Here is an 18,049-nt window from a genome sequence, read left to right as displayed (position 1 = left end):
TACATCTTAATGCTGACTTCCTGAAGGAGCCTTGACTACAATAGGCATGAATATGTTTTCAAAGAATGATGGATAAATTGCGGGGTGGTTACATAATATATCTTAGGCAGCTGATGGGCTTTTTATCCTTTACTTGTCTTTTAGTTATACACAGTTTTAAGATAATTACAGTCTATAAGATTGCCTTTTCCCCTTTCTTGTACCAGAAATATTTGCCTTGGTTATAGGTTGCAGAAATTCCCAATCATACATTATAAAATTAAAAGTAAGCAATTACAGGATTCTAAGCAATTATAGATTCTCCCCCTCATAATCCAGCACTGTATCTCTAAAACACTATAATGCATTGGTGTTTGGTAATTATTGTAATTTGAGAAAAATAAAATTTTAAATATAATTTTAATTGAGTTAGGCATACAATACAAAAACCTTTATTAAACTGGATTAAATATTACATACAGAAAAACTTGCTTATGATGTATCAGTATTTAACATATTTAAATTGATAATTGACTAACTTTTGGGAGTTCAGTCCTAGTAGTTTTTCAGCAGCTATACCTAGTTCTTTACTCAGAAAAGTGACTCGTGGCAGTGCTTAGAGTGCTGAGGATTGAACTATGAAGGCATGTAATGTAGGAGATAAAACTGGGGTTAGAATGTCTTTCCAATTTCTCAACATTTCCTGTTAATTTTCAGAACTATTTATTTGTTCATATTTTTATAATATACTAGAAACTTGGTCTATGTCCTAACCATTATGAAAATATAATAAATGTTTTTTTTAAATTTTGGGACCACACTCAGTGATGCTTGTGATTTCCTCTTCTTTTTTTTTGTGCTCAGGGACAAGTCCTGGCTCAGGGTACCATATTGGATGCTGGAAATCGAACTAGGGTGCACTGCATGCAAGGAAAGCACCTCACCAGCTAACTTTATGATCTCTTTTCAGCACCTAAAATTTAAAGATTTATCAGTCATGATTTTTGTATCTGGTATAGTCACTAGCCACCATATTAAATATGCACATATTAAATATAAAGCTCTTTGAACTTTAAAAAATTACAATGGAATATTCAAATAGAATTCTGTTTATAATTTCATATAAAACATTTAAGAAATACAAAATGACCAGGAAATATTATTAATGACTGAAAAAATTCTATTAGCTCAAAAGTAGATATATTCAGAATGAAATTATAAGTAACACAAGAACAACTAAAACAGCTTCAAAATGAATCACAAAATAATTTAATGTAGAACACTCAATGTTACTTAGTGTATATATGATTGTTTGAAAAATGGTTCTAAATCAAATCATGGCATTAAAATTAAACATGAAAACTTTTTCTTAAACACACATTCAATTTTACAGCTGATCTAAGATATTTTACTTCATTGAGTTCCTTATTAATAATCAATTGTAATAAAAATATCAAATTTTTGCAATATTTGCAAATAAAACTTTTGTACTACTCAATTATAAACAAGAGCTAGTAATTCAGGAGACAGAGCAAAAGTACAGTGGATAGGGCATTTGCCTTTCATGGGTTTGATCCCCAACATCCCACATGGTTCCCCGAGCCTGCCAGAAGCGATTTCTGAGCGTAGACCCAGGGGTAACCCCTGAGCACCGCCAGGTGTGGACCAAAAATAAAACAAACAAGCAAACTAGTAGTTTAGCTTTGTAATTTTTAGCAAATAATATAGTTTTATCTAACTAAATAAACTAATATTTTTGATTGAAATTATATAAAAGAATCAAATATGACAAAAGATATATAAGAATAGCTATTAGCACTTGATTCTTGGATATGGATTTAACTGTGGGATAAAAGGTATCACATATTGTATGCTAATTAAAAATACTCAGTTTTGTGAATTATGTGTCCAGCCCTGAGTGTATTGACACTTAGCTAGGCATTTTAAAAAACAGTCTTGAGACCCAAGAGATAATATAGCAGCTAGAACATTTGCCCTGCACATAGTTGACCTGGGTTCAATCCCGGGCATCCCATTCGGTTCCCTGAGGTCACCAGTTACTTCTGAGTGCAAGCCAGGAGTAACTCCTAAGAACTGCTGGGTGTGGCCCCCAAACAAAACAAATATATTATTCAATAATTCAGTAACTTTAGGATTGTGGGAAGATAAAAAGACCAGTAAATTCTATATTCAGTGGATAGTTGCCATACTTCACTTGTTTTGAATGGAGTTTCTTGATTGAAGCAATGTTGTGCAGATTACCAAAATGGTGGATTAAACACTAAGGCCATAGATGGCAGTTTTGATGGGAAATTCTGGACAGGGATGGCAGATCCATATCCAGAGTAATGTCTATTCCAGTAAAATAAATTTGCCTTTTTTTCATAAAAGAAGTGGGTAGCATAATCCATCTTTCATCAGCTAATTGACTACTCCATGGAAATGCTACCATATTGGTGATGCAGTGTGTTCCTACTTTTATTGATCCTAGACACTCACCAGTGGCTGTAGCCAGATTGATCTTGTTGAGAAGTCTATGCTGCTAAAAGAAAGCTCAACTCTCAACCCCACCATCTGACACTTTGCTCATTAATAATGATGAGTGCCTGGAGAAACAGGATGATTGTTTTCTATCAAAGAATGATCTTTTCCACTTGATTAAGATATTACTTAGCTACAATATTCTTCGATGAGTAATCATAGTAAATAGCTTCACAATTCTTTGTACATAAAGTTTATCATATACCCTACCCTCTAATTCCATATATCCAGTACTTCTATCAAATACCTTTCATATCCATATTCATACAGCCAAATCACTCGCTAAATCCCTACATAATTGCACATCCAACTACTTCTTTTTTAAGTTACTGGACAATAAATTTCAGTGACTCAAGTTCTTCCCACAGATCAAATTTCCCCTTGAAGATTTCAGTAAATGGTTGCAAAGCTGTAGCTATCTATCTCTAGTTGATGCTTTATATTGTAGAGAGCCATATGTTCCAATGTTATTTTTCTCTTTGAATAGAATACAAGCAACTCTGCATGTGACCACAGGTACTGTGAGGAAAAAGAAGGTAGTGTAATGGGAACAAAAACCATAGGAATTTGGGACCCATCTTTATGTAACTAACTTGTAGTACCTCTAGGACCAACTCAGACTTAATCTGCTAATTCTTAGAAATTTTACCAAGGTAGATAGCCCTTAAATTTGGGTATAGATTTCTCAATGTCCTGCCATTGGTCCTACAGTATGTCTTTTCATTGAGTCAACAGTATCTACACAGATGTCTTACCTTTAAGTCTACAGTAGTCACTACATATTGCTCACTAGTTTCAATGAATATGTCATCAATCTGACAGAACACTATTTTACCTAGTGGAAGATAAAGACAATCCATATCCCTCTCAACTAAATAATGGCACAAGGCTGGAGATTGTTATTCTCTGGAGGCGAAATGATGAAGTTTTCCTGTTAGCTGAAAGCAAAGTTGTTACTAAAATATTTGAAGAACAAAAGCTGCCAAAGCAATAGCTACAAACTAGGTATTATAGGGGATGTATTATTTTTTTTCTCAGGCAATGAAACTGCATTTGGCCCAGAAATTGAAATTATTGTCAACATCTGAGTAACTTTACAATGTTTTATTTAAATTCACCAGGAAATATAGGACGAAAAGGTAAGTTGAATTAGGGTGTGCCAGGAATATTAACTTGAATCTTTCAAATTTTTTCCTGGAGGCACCAGTATCAGCAATCATTCTGGAACTAAAGACTTGCCTTTAGTTTACTATTTTCCTAGTAAAGGTAATTCTAGTAGTTTCTACTTGACATTGATAATAACAGTCCTCACTCCACAGGTTACAAGATCAGGTAATTTTGCCATCTACTGACAATGTGCTATCCCAATCATTCATTGCATAATTGATAAGTAGAAATAGGATACATCTGAGGTTTCTTGGTCTTATGAGATGAACCAGAGATAAAACTGTATTGATCAGCTGACCCTAGGAGCCAGTATACTAACTACTAGCTCATAGTGACATCTTGTTATATTTTCAGAATCGGTGTCAGTTCCCAGGTAGTGGCTAGCCATCATTAATTCTTCTTGTAGTACAGGTGAAGTGGTGATAAATTCTTTGTGATTTTACATATCTTAAAAATCATACTTTGTGGGGCTGGAGCAATGGCACAGCAGTGGGGCTTTTGCTTTGCACGCGGCTGACCTAGGATGGACCACGATTCGATCCCCAAGAGTCCCATATGGTCCCCCAAGTCAGGAGTGATTTCTGAGTGCATAGCCAGGAGTCAGTCCTGAGTGTCACTGGGTGTGGCCCCAAAACCAAAAGAACAATAACAACAAAACCATACTTTGCTTTCATGTAAAAACTTTTTTTTTTTTTTTTTGGTTTTTGGGCCACATCCGGTGATGCTCAGGGTTTACTCCTAGCTATGTGCTCAGAAATCACTCCTGACTTGGGGGACCATATGGGAATCTGGGGGGATCAAACCATGGTCCGTCCTAGGTTAGCCCGGGCAAGACAGATGCCTTACTGCTTGCGCCACTGCTCAGGCCCCACATGTAAAAACTTTTTAAATTATAGAATCACTTTGAGTTTAAGAGAACTTTTTGGTTGGTGTTCAAATTGTTTTGGTAGCTTTTTTGCAATTAATATTGTGAAGAAAATCTTTGCAATTGCCTTTTATTTGCATTATTACAACAAAAAGCTTATTATCACTTTTATATTTGGTTCCATATGTGTAGTTATGTTTTATCCTCTGTCCACTTTTATTGTTTTCCTATTATTACTTGTTTTAAGAAATTTGATAATGGTGTGCACTGGTGTTCCTACTGAAAAACTTAGGACAATAAAATATCTTGGAATCATATGATAATATAATATAATATAATCATACTTATATTATTATTAATATTTTATTTTTGTTTTTTTGGGCCACACCTGGTGACGCTCAGGGGTTACTCCTGGCCATGCACTCAGAAATCGTTCTTAGCTTGGGGGAACATATGGGACGCCTGGGGATTGAACCATGGTCAGTCCTAAATCAGTGGCATGCAAGGCAAACGCCCTACTGCTGTGCCACCACTCTGGCCCCGCCATTTCTAATTTTTTCAAAGCAAAATTCTATTGATAATTGCATACTTCTAATTTTTATGTATTTATTGTGATTTACACCTTTGAAATACTGACAAGACAGTATAAGAAAATATTCTGCAGCTTTATTTTTAACCAAACTTTTATAGACTTATTATGAAGTCCATATAAATTATTTTTGTTTATAATTTAAAATAGCTTCTTGAAGGGCCAGAAAGATAGTATAATGGGTAAGGTTCTTGCCTTACAAGTAGCTGATCCAGGCTCAATCCTTGGTTTACATATGATCCATGAACCCTGTCAGGAGTGATGCCTGAGCAAAGAACTATGTGTGGCCCCAAACAAACAAACAAACAAACATACATAAAATAAACTAGGTTGCTGATAACTCCTCACAGTTCAAAGGACTGCTGGCATTTTCTTATATATGAGAAGGTTTAGTTCAATCCCTAACAACACATGATCTTCTGAGCGCTGCTGAAAGTGCCTCTTGAGATAGTAATAGCCCTAAGCATTCTGGTATGACCTCTTTATCAGCAAAGTTTTAAAAAAAACATTAATTTTTAAATGCAGTTATATTTGAATACATTTTATGCTTTTTTAGAAAAATATCACTTATTAATGCTTTGCATCTATTTATAATTTACATGTAATTTTTTTTAATAAAATGTTTAAACGTAGTACAAAATTAATATGACAATACCTGTAAAATGTGAGCGGGATCTTCTTTTGCAGATGCAACCAATAAAGTATGCCCATTGATAATTCCTTCTGCCAGGAAACACTTGAAAAGCAAAGGAGAATATGTATCATATTTATCCTCTTCTGTAAAAAAAGAATACAAATATTTTTGGTCAGAATTCTATTATAAACTATGCAGTAAGTCAGGTTTTTATAATATTCTCCTTAAAATAAACATATGAACAAAATTATATCTTAAGTTTAAGTAGATAAACTAAAAACATAGATGTTTATATATGTATATATTTTACATGTTTATGTTTTACATAAATTATATACACATATGTGTATTATGTCAATGGAATAGAATTCTCCATCTACCTTGTTATCCACAAAATTTATGCATGATAATAAATAACAAAGAAGTCAGACTTTTTAAGTTTGCTATACTTTTCTCAGACACTACACGTTAAAATGGAATGGATACTATAACATACTACATACTCTATAAACACACATCTTGTTGACATACAGAACCCATTATTTTTAATTGTTTATAAATATCATACAAAAGCACATAATAGTAATTAAAATGGGTCAAGGTAAAGGAAATTAACAGCTAAGTATGATATTCCATAGGCAATATCATAGTGGAGAACAATAGGGCTATGGTTAGGGTCTAGGAAAATTAAAACAAAAAAGTGATCAAGAAAGAATAAAAGCAAAGTTTGGAGATAAATGAAAAATTGGCACTTTAGTCAACCTATCTTCTTCCCTCCCTCTTCTCTCCCTCCATCCTCCCTTCCTTCCTTTTTTCCCTCTGTCTTCTCTCTCCCCCCTCCTCCCTCCCTCCTTTCATCTTTTTTTTTTTTTTTTTTTTTTTGCTGCTCCTTCCAAGGTCCACCCCTGCTTTTATTATGGCTCAAGCATGGGTCTCGTGCAAGGCAAAAACACCCTACCTGATGTACTACTGCTCTAGCCCTAACTTTGCAAAAAAAAAAAAAGACTTCAATGTTAAAAAAAAACTTGAGGAAGGAAGGGAGAGGATGAGAGAAGAGGTAAAGTTATGAGACAATAGAGGCAGAAGAGAGGCCAGAGAGACATTACAGTGGGTAAGTCTCTTGCCTTGAATGTGGCAGATTCAAGTTAGTTCCCTGACATTTCCTGGGCACTAATAAGTCCTGAGTGCATCAGGACTAATCCCTGAGTACCAGGTGTAGCTGAGAAACCAAAGCCAAAACAAACAACAGCTCCCTACCCCCAGTACAACAAACAAACAAAAAACAGTGTCAGAATATTAAATGCTTTTCAGGTACAAGTTAAGAGAGCTTGAACCTTTGTTAATATCAATAAGGTACTATCAGAGGGTAGATCTGTCTATAATATAAAAATAATATAATATATTATATAATATAAAAATGGACTGAAAAAACTATCAGACTGTTATGACCATTTCAACAATAGCTATTGATTAAATACCAAATTTAAATCATAGTGCAAAAAAGGAGAATATAAAACATATTTCAATGGTTAACACCTTCAGCATCAGTGTTTACTAAATGTGCAGGATGCAAGAAACGAACATTGCTCTTACTCTTCAGTTTTGCACTTGTCGCTTGATAAATGCAAAATTCATAAAGTCAAAAAAGATGGGCAGATTTAGAAAATGGAGAAGCTAAGGAAAGATTTCATCTTCTAGCTCCCAGTAAGTACTCTACATTAGAAAGGATTTCCATTCCTCATTACATAAAAATACTCTGCTGATGGCCTCTTTAATGTTTTGTTAATATAGTGTTCCATGAGTAATTTTCTTCCTTCTTTTCCACTCAATTTTTATCCACACTTTAGTGTAATTGAGGCCTTTTCTATGCTTATTACATCTGCATGAATACTTGCATTTACAAATGCTCTGCTCAGAGTTACCCCACATGTATGCAACCAATATTCAGTTTAAGTTCATAATGGGAAAAATTTCATATTTATATTGTTTATTGTAACAGTGTTGAACTGTTGTCTATTGTATACACCTAAAAGCATTAGGAAAAAGGCCTCATGGTTGTTTATTTTTTATTTTTATTTTTTTTGGGGGGAAAGATATTTTTTTGATAATAATTTTTATTTTGACCAAAGTAGATTACAAATCTTTCACAATAATATTTTAGGTACATATTGGCAGTGAATCAGGAGAATTCCCACCACCAAAGTTGTCCTCCCTCCTCCCCCGTTCCCAGCATTCATCCCATATCCCTCTCCTTTACCCCTCGAGCTGCTAGTATAAGTGGTCCCCTCTGTGTCTACCTTGTTGTAGATTGGGTATTGATTCTGTTGTGGTTGGCTTAGTGTTTGGTGTTTAAGTCCGATTATTTTTATTACTACTTAGTGATCATACAACTGTTTGGTCTTGGTTGTTTATTTTTTTAATTAAATTTTATTTTTATTCACCATGAAATTACAAAGTTATCCATGATTGGGTTTCAGGCATAGATCGTTTTAACACTATTCTCTCCATCAGTGTCCAGTTCTCTCCAGCAATCCTCAATCCTTACCCCACCATTGCCTGTTACCCACCAGTCTGCTGATAAGGGGACCACTTTTCATATATATAACTTTTTGCACTATGGTTTATAGTACTGTTGCTGATAGGATTTCATATATAATAACTTATCATCTTCTACCACCACCTCCTCCTCTCATTTCAACACTTCCCTCCACCAAAGATGTTGCCCCACCCTGTTCTATCCCAGAGACTCCTCAGGGGACATACTGTTTTGTAATGGGTTTTACTGAACATCCATTCCATGTTGCTTCCATTGTTTTTGGACTTTCATTATTCCACTGTTATGTTTATTTAAATCCCACATATGAGAGAGATCACTTTGAGCCAGTCTAAGAAGCTTCTTCACTCAAAATAAACAATGACCAGGACACAAAGGTAGCTCATAGAAAGTAAGAAATTATTTTTGGGGGGCCGGGCGGTGGCGCTGGAGGTAAGGTGCTTGCCTTGCCTGCGCTAGCCTAGGACGGACCGTGGTTCGATCCCCCGGCGCCCCATATGGTCCCCCAAGAAGCCAGGAGCAACTTCTGAGCGCATAGCCAGGAGTAACCCCTGAGCGTCACAGGGTGTGGCCCAAAAAACCAAAAAAAAAAAAAAAATTATTTTTGCCCACAACTCATCTGATATGAGGCTAATATCAAAAAAATATATGACACTGGTAGAACTTAAAAAAAAAAGCTGGGAGAAGAGATAAACAGAAACTTCCTCAAAGAAAAATGCAAGTGGCCAAAGGCCACAAAATGATAAAACGATAAAAATAGTTCACAAAGAAAATTTCCTTTCTAATTTCCCCAATATTTACTATGCCTATGCAAAAAAACAAAACAAAAACAAAAATAAAACCCCAAAAAACAACCCCCAAAACCAAAACCAAAGAAAAACTTACCACATCAGTCCCCCCTTTCCTTTTACTTTTTTTAAAATTTTTGTTTAGTTAAGTTTTGTTTTTTCTTTTTCTCTTTTTTTTCCTTTCTCTTTTAAATTTCTATTCACAGCTTCTAGACAGGGGTTTCTCCCCGATTTTTTTTACTTCTCTTTTTTTTTTCAACAGAATCATAGGAGTTGAATCATATTGTTCTGCCTCATAAATTGAGAAAAAAAAAAGTGGAGGTACCAAAGGGGCAAGCAGTCTCATGAACATTGAAATGAAATAAAAAACTATCAGATCAAATTCATGCTTCCCACATGCAAATCATGCACTACAACCCTTTGGACCATCTTATTGCCCAGAGTTTTTAGTTTTGTTATAAGAATTACACATTTAAATTATGAAATGTGTGGTTAATTCTACAGTTTCCTCTATGATTCCTGCCTCTAGTCTTCATGCCTTTGTCATTCCTCCCCTTAAATCTGAACAAAATCTGTGACTTACTTCTGACCCCCCCAAAATAGGGCAAAGGTGACAGAATGCTACTTCTAGTATACAAGATTGTAAAATCCATGTTACTGAGCATCACTCTTCTTAATGACTTTCGAGAAATAAGATACCAATTGCAGGTGACAATGTGAGTTTAGAACTAGATGTTTTCCTTGTTGAGCCCTCAATTGAGAATGTAGCCCTGGTTGACATCCTGATCCCATTTTGTAGTGAGTTGAGTTAATCTGTCTTAGACTCCTGACTAACAGAAACTGTGAGACAAGAAACTATTTCTTTGTTTCTGTTTTTTTTTTTGTTTGTTTTTTGTTTTTTGTTTTTTTTTTTTTTGAGCTGTACTCAGGGCTTGGCTCTGTGCTCAGGGATCATTTCTGGAAGATTTGGGGACTATGGTGTGCCAGGGATCAAACTCAGCTTAGATGCATGCAGAGGGAACACCCTATCCATTAGACTATAATTATAACTCCAGATACTGTTTCTTTTAGAAGCCTCTCCAAAGGCACTTGGGAATCTGGAAGCTACTCCCAGATGCTGTTTATAAGCATCTAAATTTTTTGTCAATAAAGAAACACAATAGGTAACGAGTAGGAAGGGACATACATTAACTATTTGGTATTAGTTGTCTAACAGACTATCTTCTATTTCTCAAACAAAACTATATAATAAATAAATGATAGTTTGAAGGTTGGAGGTTGTTCCTGAGAGTGCTCCTGGCTGTACTCATTATCAAACCTGGGTTTGAGCTATGTCTACAGCATGTATCTTATACCTTAATTATCCACAATTGTGTTCAATGATTTTGATACTTAGAATTTCTGGAAACAGAACAAATTCCTTTATTTAAAAAAAAAGTTGCTTTTTGCTTAAACTGTAAATGGCTATACCAGAGGTTAGAAAATTGGATCAAAAGGCTGGAAGGCATGCTTTGCAAGTGGTAGCCCAAGTTTAGAACTGTGGCTCTGCATAGTCCTCCACGTACAAGTAGGAGCGGCCCCTGAGCACTTCTGAGGGTGCAGCAACAAAATAGCCATACTATCCTTTTACGTTTGAGTTTTAAATGTCTTTGAGATTTATTCACATAGAAGATGGTCAAAAATCAATTGGACTATAAAACATTTTAAAGTCGATTCAGTACTCAAGATGAGATATTTTTAAAGGAAAAATCTATCTTCAAATTCCAAGGCAAATGTAGTAGTCCTGTAGCTCTTCAATTTGTTTTGAGGGACTGTCTTTCTATGTATTCATGTTCATTCATGTTGCTGTATTTCAGAGGTTTAAAGTAGACCTATTCTGCATTTTCTAGCAGCCCTCACTATCTCTAGTTTCCATAGTTACACAGTCAGCACAACTAAATTCACTGCCTTGCAAATCCACACTCAGGCAGATACTTACAAACACAGTAACTTTGGTAAACAGTCATTTTCCAAAGAAGATGTCACAATGTTAAAAATATATAAGTTGCTAATCCAAATTATTTTCTTTAACTTTTTCTTATTTGTAGAAGAAAAACATTTTGTTTTTACCTTTGTAATGATAAATCTTACAGTAATGTCCAAAGTTCCTAATCACTGAGTTTAAGTTTCCATATTTCCTTTATGACCATCAGTCCATTCTTGTTTTTAACTTTATGGGGAGAGAGGAGAAACATCAGGAGGTATTTAGGAGCTTATCTTGGCTCAGTGCTTGGGGTTGTTCCCAGTGGTGCTCAGAGAGTACCATGTAGTGCCAGAATCAATTTGGGGCTCCTTCATGCAAAACCTGCATTCCACCACACTGAGCTCTTTCCCTGGTCAACTATTCATCCTTTTTTTTTTTTCTTTCTAAGCCACTCCCCTAGTGGTCAGGGTTACTCCTAGCTAGGCACTCAGGAATTACTCCTGGCGGTACATGTACCTGTGGGACCACATAGTTGCCAGTGATTGGAACCCAGGTCAGCTGCATGCAAGGTAAGTTACTGGTTGTATTATTGCTTCGCCAACCTGGTCATCCATTTCTTAAGGCAGGTTTCACTACCATATAAAGTATTATTAGAAATGGAGAAAAGTAAAAATTGTATTATAAGCTCCTTTTGGCTAATCTAATGGTTGAATGAAATGAAAAATGCTTCAAGTTATGCTTTAGGTTTTCTAAAGAAAATATGTTAATAACAGATAAAATTATATTTATCTAGGCTACATATATTCTTAAATATCTTCACTTTGAAGAAGCCAATATTAAATCATACATAATATTAATAAGACTCAAAAAAAGTACTGGTACATTTAAATAAAGACCAGATTATAAAGACTTATTTTTATAATATAACATGTAGACATGTTATATTCATTTATACAGTATTTTAACAAATATTGAATAATTACTAACAAAAATGGGTTAACTGATATTCAATTAATGATAGGCTATTAAGTATCTATTACTCATTTTATTTTTTGGATTTTGGATCACAGCCAACAATGCTCAGGCCTTACTCCCAGCTCTCTCTTCAGGGAACATTGATGGTGAAGCTCCAGGGAGCATACGTGGCTGGCTCCAGGGATCAAACCTGGGTCAATTGAATGCAGGGAAAGTCTTGCCTATAATATTATCACTCTGGTCCCTTTTACTAACTTTTAGTTATTATTTTTTAAGTCTTTACTGCGGTGCAGTCACTGCTTGGGAACTTTGTAATGCCAGGGATTAAACTGGAGTCAGAAGCATTTGAGGTATATGCCTTAACTCATGTCCTCTCCAGAACTCAGTAGAAATTCTTGATTTTTCTTAATTACAAATTAAAAAAATCTACTTCATTTGATCACCAAATGCAACAAATGCATTTTGCTTCCATAAAAATACAGACATCACTGAGCTTCATATACGTAAATATGAAGTTTCATCGAGATAAGTCGACAGATATATAGAATTGGGTTTTACCATGTGAAACTCAGGGTTACTTCTGACAATGCTCAGGGACCATATGTGATAGGGGTAAGCATCTTACCACTTACACTATTTCTCCAGGCTTTTTTTTTTTTTTGTTTTTTTGTTTTTTGTTTTTGAGCCACACCCAGCGGTGCTCAGGGGTTACTCCTGGCTGCCTGCTCAGAAATAGCTCCTGGCAGGCATGGGGGACCATATGGGACACCGGGATTCGAACCAACCACCTTTGGTCCTGGATCGGCTGCTTGCAAGGCAAACGCTGCTGTGCTATCTCTCCGGGCCCAATTTCTCCAGGTTTACCCTCATAATATTAAACGATTATAATTCTTCAGATTTTTGGTCATGCTAGAGAAAAACCCTAGGTAGAATATAGTTTTTCAGTTTTAACCTGTTTGAACTGGCAAAGATTTTCGAAAATGTATGCTAATATAGCATGCTGCACTGACAAAGGTAAGGGTTACTGGTATGCTGATAACTGTTGAAGTAGAAGGCAATAAAACCATGTGGGACAATGATCCAATTACAGTGTCTCAATGGAGCAAATGTCTAACTGGGACTTACTTTGCAATAATTCTTTCTTAAATCAAAGCCTATATAAAAGATTATGGATAGCGGCATTATTAGTAACAGCAAAGATACTTAAATTTATTAGTAAAAATGATTTAAATAAATTCAAAAACATCCATACAATAAAAAGCTTTCTAATTAAGAAGAATGAGGCATACATACATAGAATGAATACATATAAACTGCTGTCTACGATATATTTAAGAGGAAAAAGCAAGGTACTGAATGTTTCCACACAGAAACATTTTGGGGATACCTAGAACAACTTTATCTTTGCACACAGAAATGGGGGACTGAAAGGACAACAGGTTATGTCAACATATCTGTTTGTATTACATGCATTTATTCACATCAAAACATTGTATTATTTTTTCAGTACAATCCTAAAATTATTTAAAAGATTCATAGGTGACACAAATATTTTATAAAAGTCTTTACTTAACATTTAATTAAAAATGGCCTATTAGCCAGAGACTTCGCATTCAATCCTAGGCAAACATCCAGAAAATTCTATTGTAGTGATCAAAGTAAATGACTGGGAAGAACTTGGCAGATTTTTGCAGCTGGAAGCCACATGGAAATTAATGGTTGGGTTCAGATATGACTGAACACAAGACCAAAATGATTAAACAGCATGGTGAATAAAAACTAGTCGGGAGAGAGTTAAGCTGGTTCGAACACATGCAATACTTGTGGGAACTCCAGTTTTGATACCTTGAACGCTGCAACTAAGAGTGACTCCTGATCACCACTGGGTGTGTCCCCAAACAAAACAAACATAAACCATAAGCTGCAACAATGAATAAAATACTGTTATAAATAATGAAAATATAAGACATTTTACTATTCTAAAGAGAAAACTTCCTCTGCCAGAAAGATAGTACAGCAGGTAAAGTACTTGACTAGCATGAGATTGACTGTGGTACCCCAAATGGTCCCCCAAATCACTGAGTGACCCATGAGTAAAGAGCCAGGAGTAAGGCCTGACCACAGCCTGACCACAAGTGTGGTTCGCAAACAAGAACAAGCAAAAAGACAAACATTCTGACTGGAATAGAGAACCACTGATAGTCTAAAATAGTAAGTTTTTATAGAGCTTTAACACTTATACTGATTTAATTGCTTTTTGTTTTTTTGGGGGGGGGCACACCCAGTGGTGCTCAGGGATTACTCCTGGCTATCTGCTCAGAAATAGCCCCTAGCAGGCACTGGAGACCATATGGGACGCCGGGATTTGAACCAGTGACCCTCTGCATGAAAGGCAAACACCTTACCTCCATGCTATCTCTCCGGCTCCCCATTTATACTGATTTGAAAAAATCACAGGATCTCTAGTCACCTACAATTCAAGTGCAATTTCACTAAGTATAATATTAGAAAATTATCTTTTGAGCCTCACTGCAGTATATATAATGGGAATAATAAGAATTATATGTTATAAAAAAAAGAATTATATATTATATCTTTCTGAAGCTGTCATATATTTTGTTTGCTTTGGGAGCAACAATTAGTGATGTTCATGGGTCATTTTTGGTACTATGCTTAAGAATGATGCCCTAGTAGTGCTCAGAAGATAATATGGCATGCTTGGGACAGCCGCATGCAAAGCAAGATGCACTATCTACCTGTGTACTCTCTTTCTAACCCTGAAGCTATCATATTACATAAAAAATAACATAAAGTGCTTAGCACATGGTGAACAATATGGGATGCACAATTTAAAAATGTTATTTTTATTCTTCAATTATGAAGCAGAGATGGGGAATATGATGTTCCTCATATCTTCTGAATATTTTAGATAGCTTAATATACTAGATAAATACTCCTGTATATGTCTTATTTTATTTATTATTTACTGATTTATTTTAATTTTGGGGCTTTAGTTTGGTTTTTGGGCCACACCTGATTATGTTCAGGGTTTATTCCTGACACTATACAGGAAATCAAACTGATAGCCTACTATATGTAAGGCAAGTACCTTAACCCCTTTACTCTTTTCTCTGGTTCATATAGCAAATTTTGCACTTTCATCACCTGTAGGACAAATTTCTTTTAAAACATGCAACCCATTTCATTGCTTCCTTTGGATAAGTCAACTAACAGAAACTAACCATTGTGCTTGAAATCCATACTTCTATTTAGATAATCATATTTAACAATTTTAATATGATGATTCTAAGTCATATCAAATTTGGATTATTAAATCCAGTTCTAGATACAATTGAAAAGACAGTGCCACACATGTTTAAGAAGAGAATAAGGAAAGAATGAAACATGCAAAAACCAGTTTAGGATAGTGGTGGAGGATCTTGATAACTTTTGAAGTGGGGAAAGTATAATCTTTGTACAGCATACAGTCATGTTATCTGTACTACAATAACAAATAAAATAAATAAACAAGTTTTAAAATAATGTAGAACTGGAGAAATAGCACAACAGTAAGGCACTTACCACAAGAGGCTAACTAACCTAGGTTCAATCCCCAGTACTACATATGGTTGCCTGAGCATCTCAAGGAGTAATCACTAAGTACAGAGCCAGGAATAAGCACTGAGCATCACCGGGTGTAGATTCAAGCACACACACACCCTCTAACATCTTCCCCTATGCTGTTTATCTTGTGTAGCTATTAGAGAAAATAAAATAGTTATTTTTAGTCCTGTTGTCTCACCAGCTGACACAATGTCCAGACTAAAAAAAACTCTAAAATTTAGGTGCCACATAAGCTATGCTATGGATCTATCACTGAGCACCAGAAAAATCTAGGTAATGTGACAATTGCCAGGTTTACACACAAATTTGTAATGCACAAATTACAACTTTGATAAATATCATCCAGATTACTTTGGAAAGAGGAAATGAGGTATTATCACTTAAAGAAAAATTAAGGAAGTTTGTGCACAAATAATCTCAACAAACTATAGACCTGGTCAGTGAGCAACATGCTGCCAAAAACAATTCTGGAGTGGCTCCTATCACCGATGTGGTGTTACTATTAAGTTCTATCAAGTTACTACCACGTTTACTATCAAGTTCCAGGCGAGGGAAAAGTCCTGAAGCAATCTGTCATCATAAAGTAAAATTTTTCAGCAGTGGAGCTGAGGACTATTGAGGGAATGGGACAGAAAGATCTGTGTTCTGATAGCTTAAAGACACCTAAAGGAAGTTTCATTTAATGCTGTAACTTTTTTGGGGGGAGGGGCACACCCAGCGGTGCTCAGGGGTTACTCCTGGCTGTCTGCTCATAAATAGCCCTTGGCAGGCATGGGGAACCATATGGGACGCTGGGATTCGAACCAACTACCTTTGGTCCTGGATCGGCTGCTAGCAAGGCAAACGCCGCTGTGCTATCTCTCCGGGCCCCATTAATGCTGTAACTACTTTTCTTTTCTTTTCTTTGCCTTTTTGTTTTTTTTTTTTGTTTTTGGTTTTTGGGCCACACCCAGTAACACTCAGGGGGTACTCCTGGCTATGCACTCAGAAACTGCTCCTGGCTTGGGGGACCATATGGGATGACAGGGACCGAACAGAGGTCCATCCTGGATCAGCAGTGTGCAAGGCAAACGCCATACCACTGTGCTATAGCTCCGGCCCCTATAACTGCTTTTCTAAAACAAGCAAATAAAAACCAATAAAACCCGAGTTATTTTCAGACATTGTAAGTTGTGTGAAAGAAGGGTAAATTACTTTTGTAAAACTAGAAAGTACAAAAATGGAAGCAATAAATCTGTATGTACGTACATATATGTGTTTGGATTATATATTAGTAATATAAAGAGCTTTTATAAACTATACCCTTTCAATAACAAGGAAAAACACACTGCCTTGTGAAACAAGCCCCTAAATCTACAAAATGATGTTCAATAGTTGTCAAAGATTTGAGAAAAGTGGTTTGTGATAAGATGAAAGGTTTGATTACATAACTCCTGAGTTTATTTCAAATTCACATTTCTATGCTCTAAAGAAAGGCTAAGGGAGTTATGTATCTGTATTTAAGTAAAATATATTATTTATAGCTTTAAAGATAAAGATATAAATTATCATTGTTATTTTTCAGTTAGAATCAGTGCAATAATCCCAGTTTAAATACTGAGGATTTTCAAAAAATTAAATTCAAAGAGATTTACGTGACTAAATCAGCATGGATTTTAAAAAGCTAGAAAAAATGCATGTGAACACTTCAATTTATTATGTTATATTTTAAAACATATTTGGTTGCTTTATTTCAAATTAAAATCAACATTTGAATTTAAATTAAAATTTATGGCAATTCCTTCCTAATTTATCTTGCAGAGAGAATTAAATATGTTTCAGAATAGGCAAACCCATAAAATAATCATGCATAACAGAATATTGTGATCAGCAAAAGCAAAGTACATGTGTTGTACTAACCAATCAGAAGAACTGTTCCAACAGCTAAACCTCCACCTGCAAATGAAAGAAAACCATAAAGAAAATGAATCTACCTTTTCACATTATATTTCCGATAAGTTAGGCTTTATCAAGGACAGATACTTCAATAACTTTATAAGTGCAGTTGAGAACAACATTTTAATTACCTTTGCAATATACTTTGCTCAAGGTGCTATTATGAAATAATTATATGTTATACGTAATTACAGACTACACATTACAATTACTTTCATAATATACTGTACTATCTTTTCTCTTGTGATAGGACCATGTAGCATTGGACACAACTGCACTTAAGCATTCCAATGTTGTATTTAGAATTAGTTAATAAAATTAACTCAATAGCTGAAATCTAAATGTGCACAGTAACTTGACTACTAAAGAATTACAACCTAGGCAGAAAAAGTTACTATAATCAAAATTCCACTTTAATGTTATTCTCAAATGTAA

At 35.1% G+C, this 18,049-nt stretch overlaps 1 protein-coding gene across 1 annotated transcript in view; it reads right to left on the bottom strand.

Moving 5' to 3' along the window:
- Positions 1–18,049, bottom strand: part of ELP4 (elongator acetyltransferase complex subunit 4) — a 218,540-nt gene that overhangs the window by 193,392 nt on the left and 7,099 nt on the right. The window contains exons 2-3 of the mRNA XM_049780094.1: positions 17,579–17,614; positions 5,797–5,918 (exon numbers count right to left, since the gene is read on the bottom strand). Coding sequence (XP_049636051.1) covers positions 5,797–5,918; positions 17,579–17,614 — 158 coding nt within the window. The remainder of the gene's footprint in view (positions 1–5,796; positions 5,919–17,578; positions 17,615–18,049) is intronic.

This window comes from Suncus etruscus, chromosome 9 (genome assembly GCF_024139225.1).
Source record: "Suncus etruscus isolate mSunEtr1 chromosome 9, mSunEtr1.pri.cur, whole genome shotgun sequence".
Lineage (NCBI taxonomy): Eukaryota > Metazoa > Chordata > Mammalia > Eulipotyphla > Soricidae > Suncus > Suncus etruscus.
The sequence above is the reverse complement of the archived record's forward strand: the minus strand, read 5'-3'. Positions and strand labels throughout refer to the sequence as shown.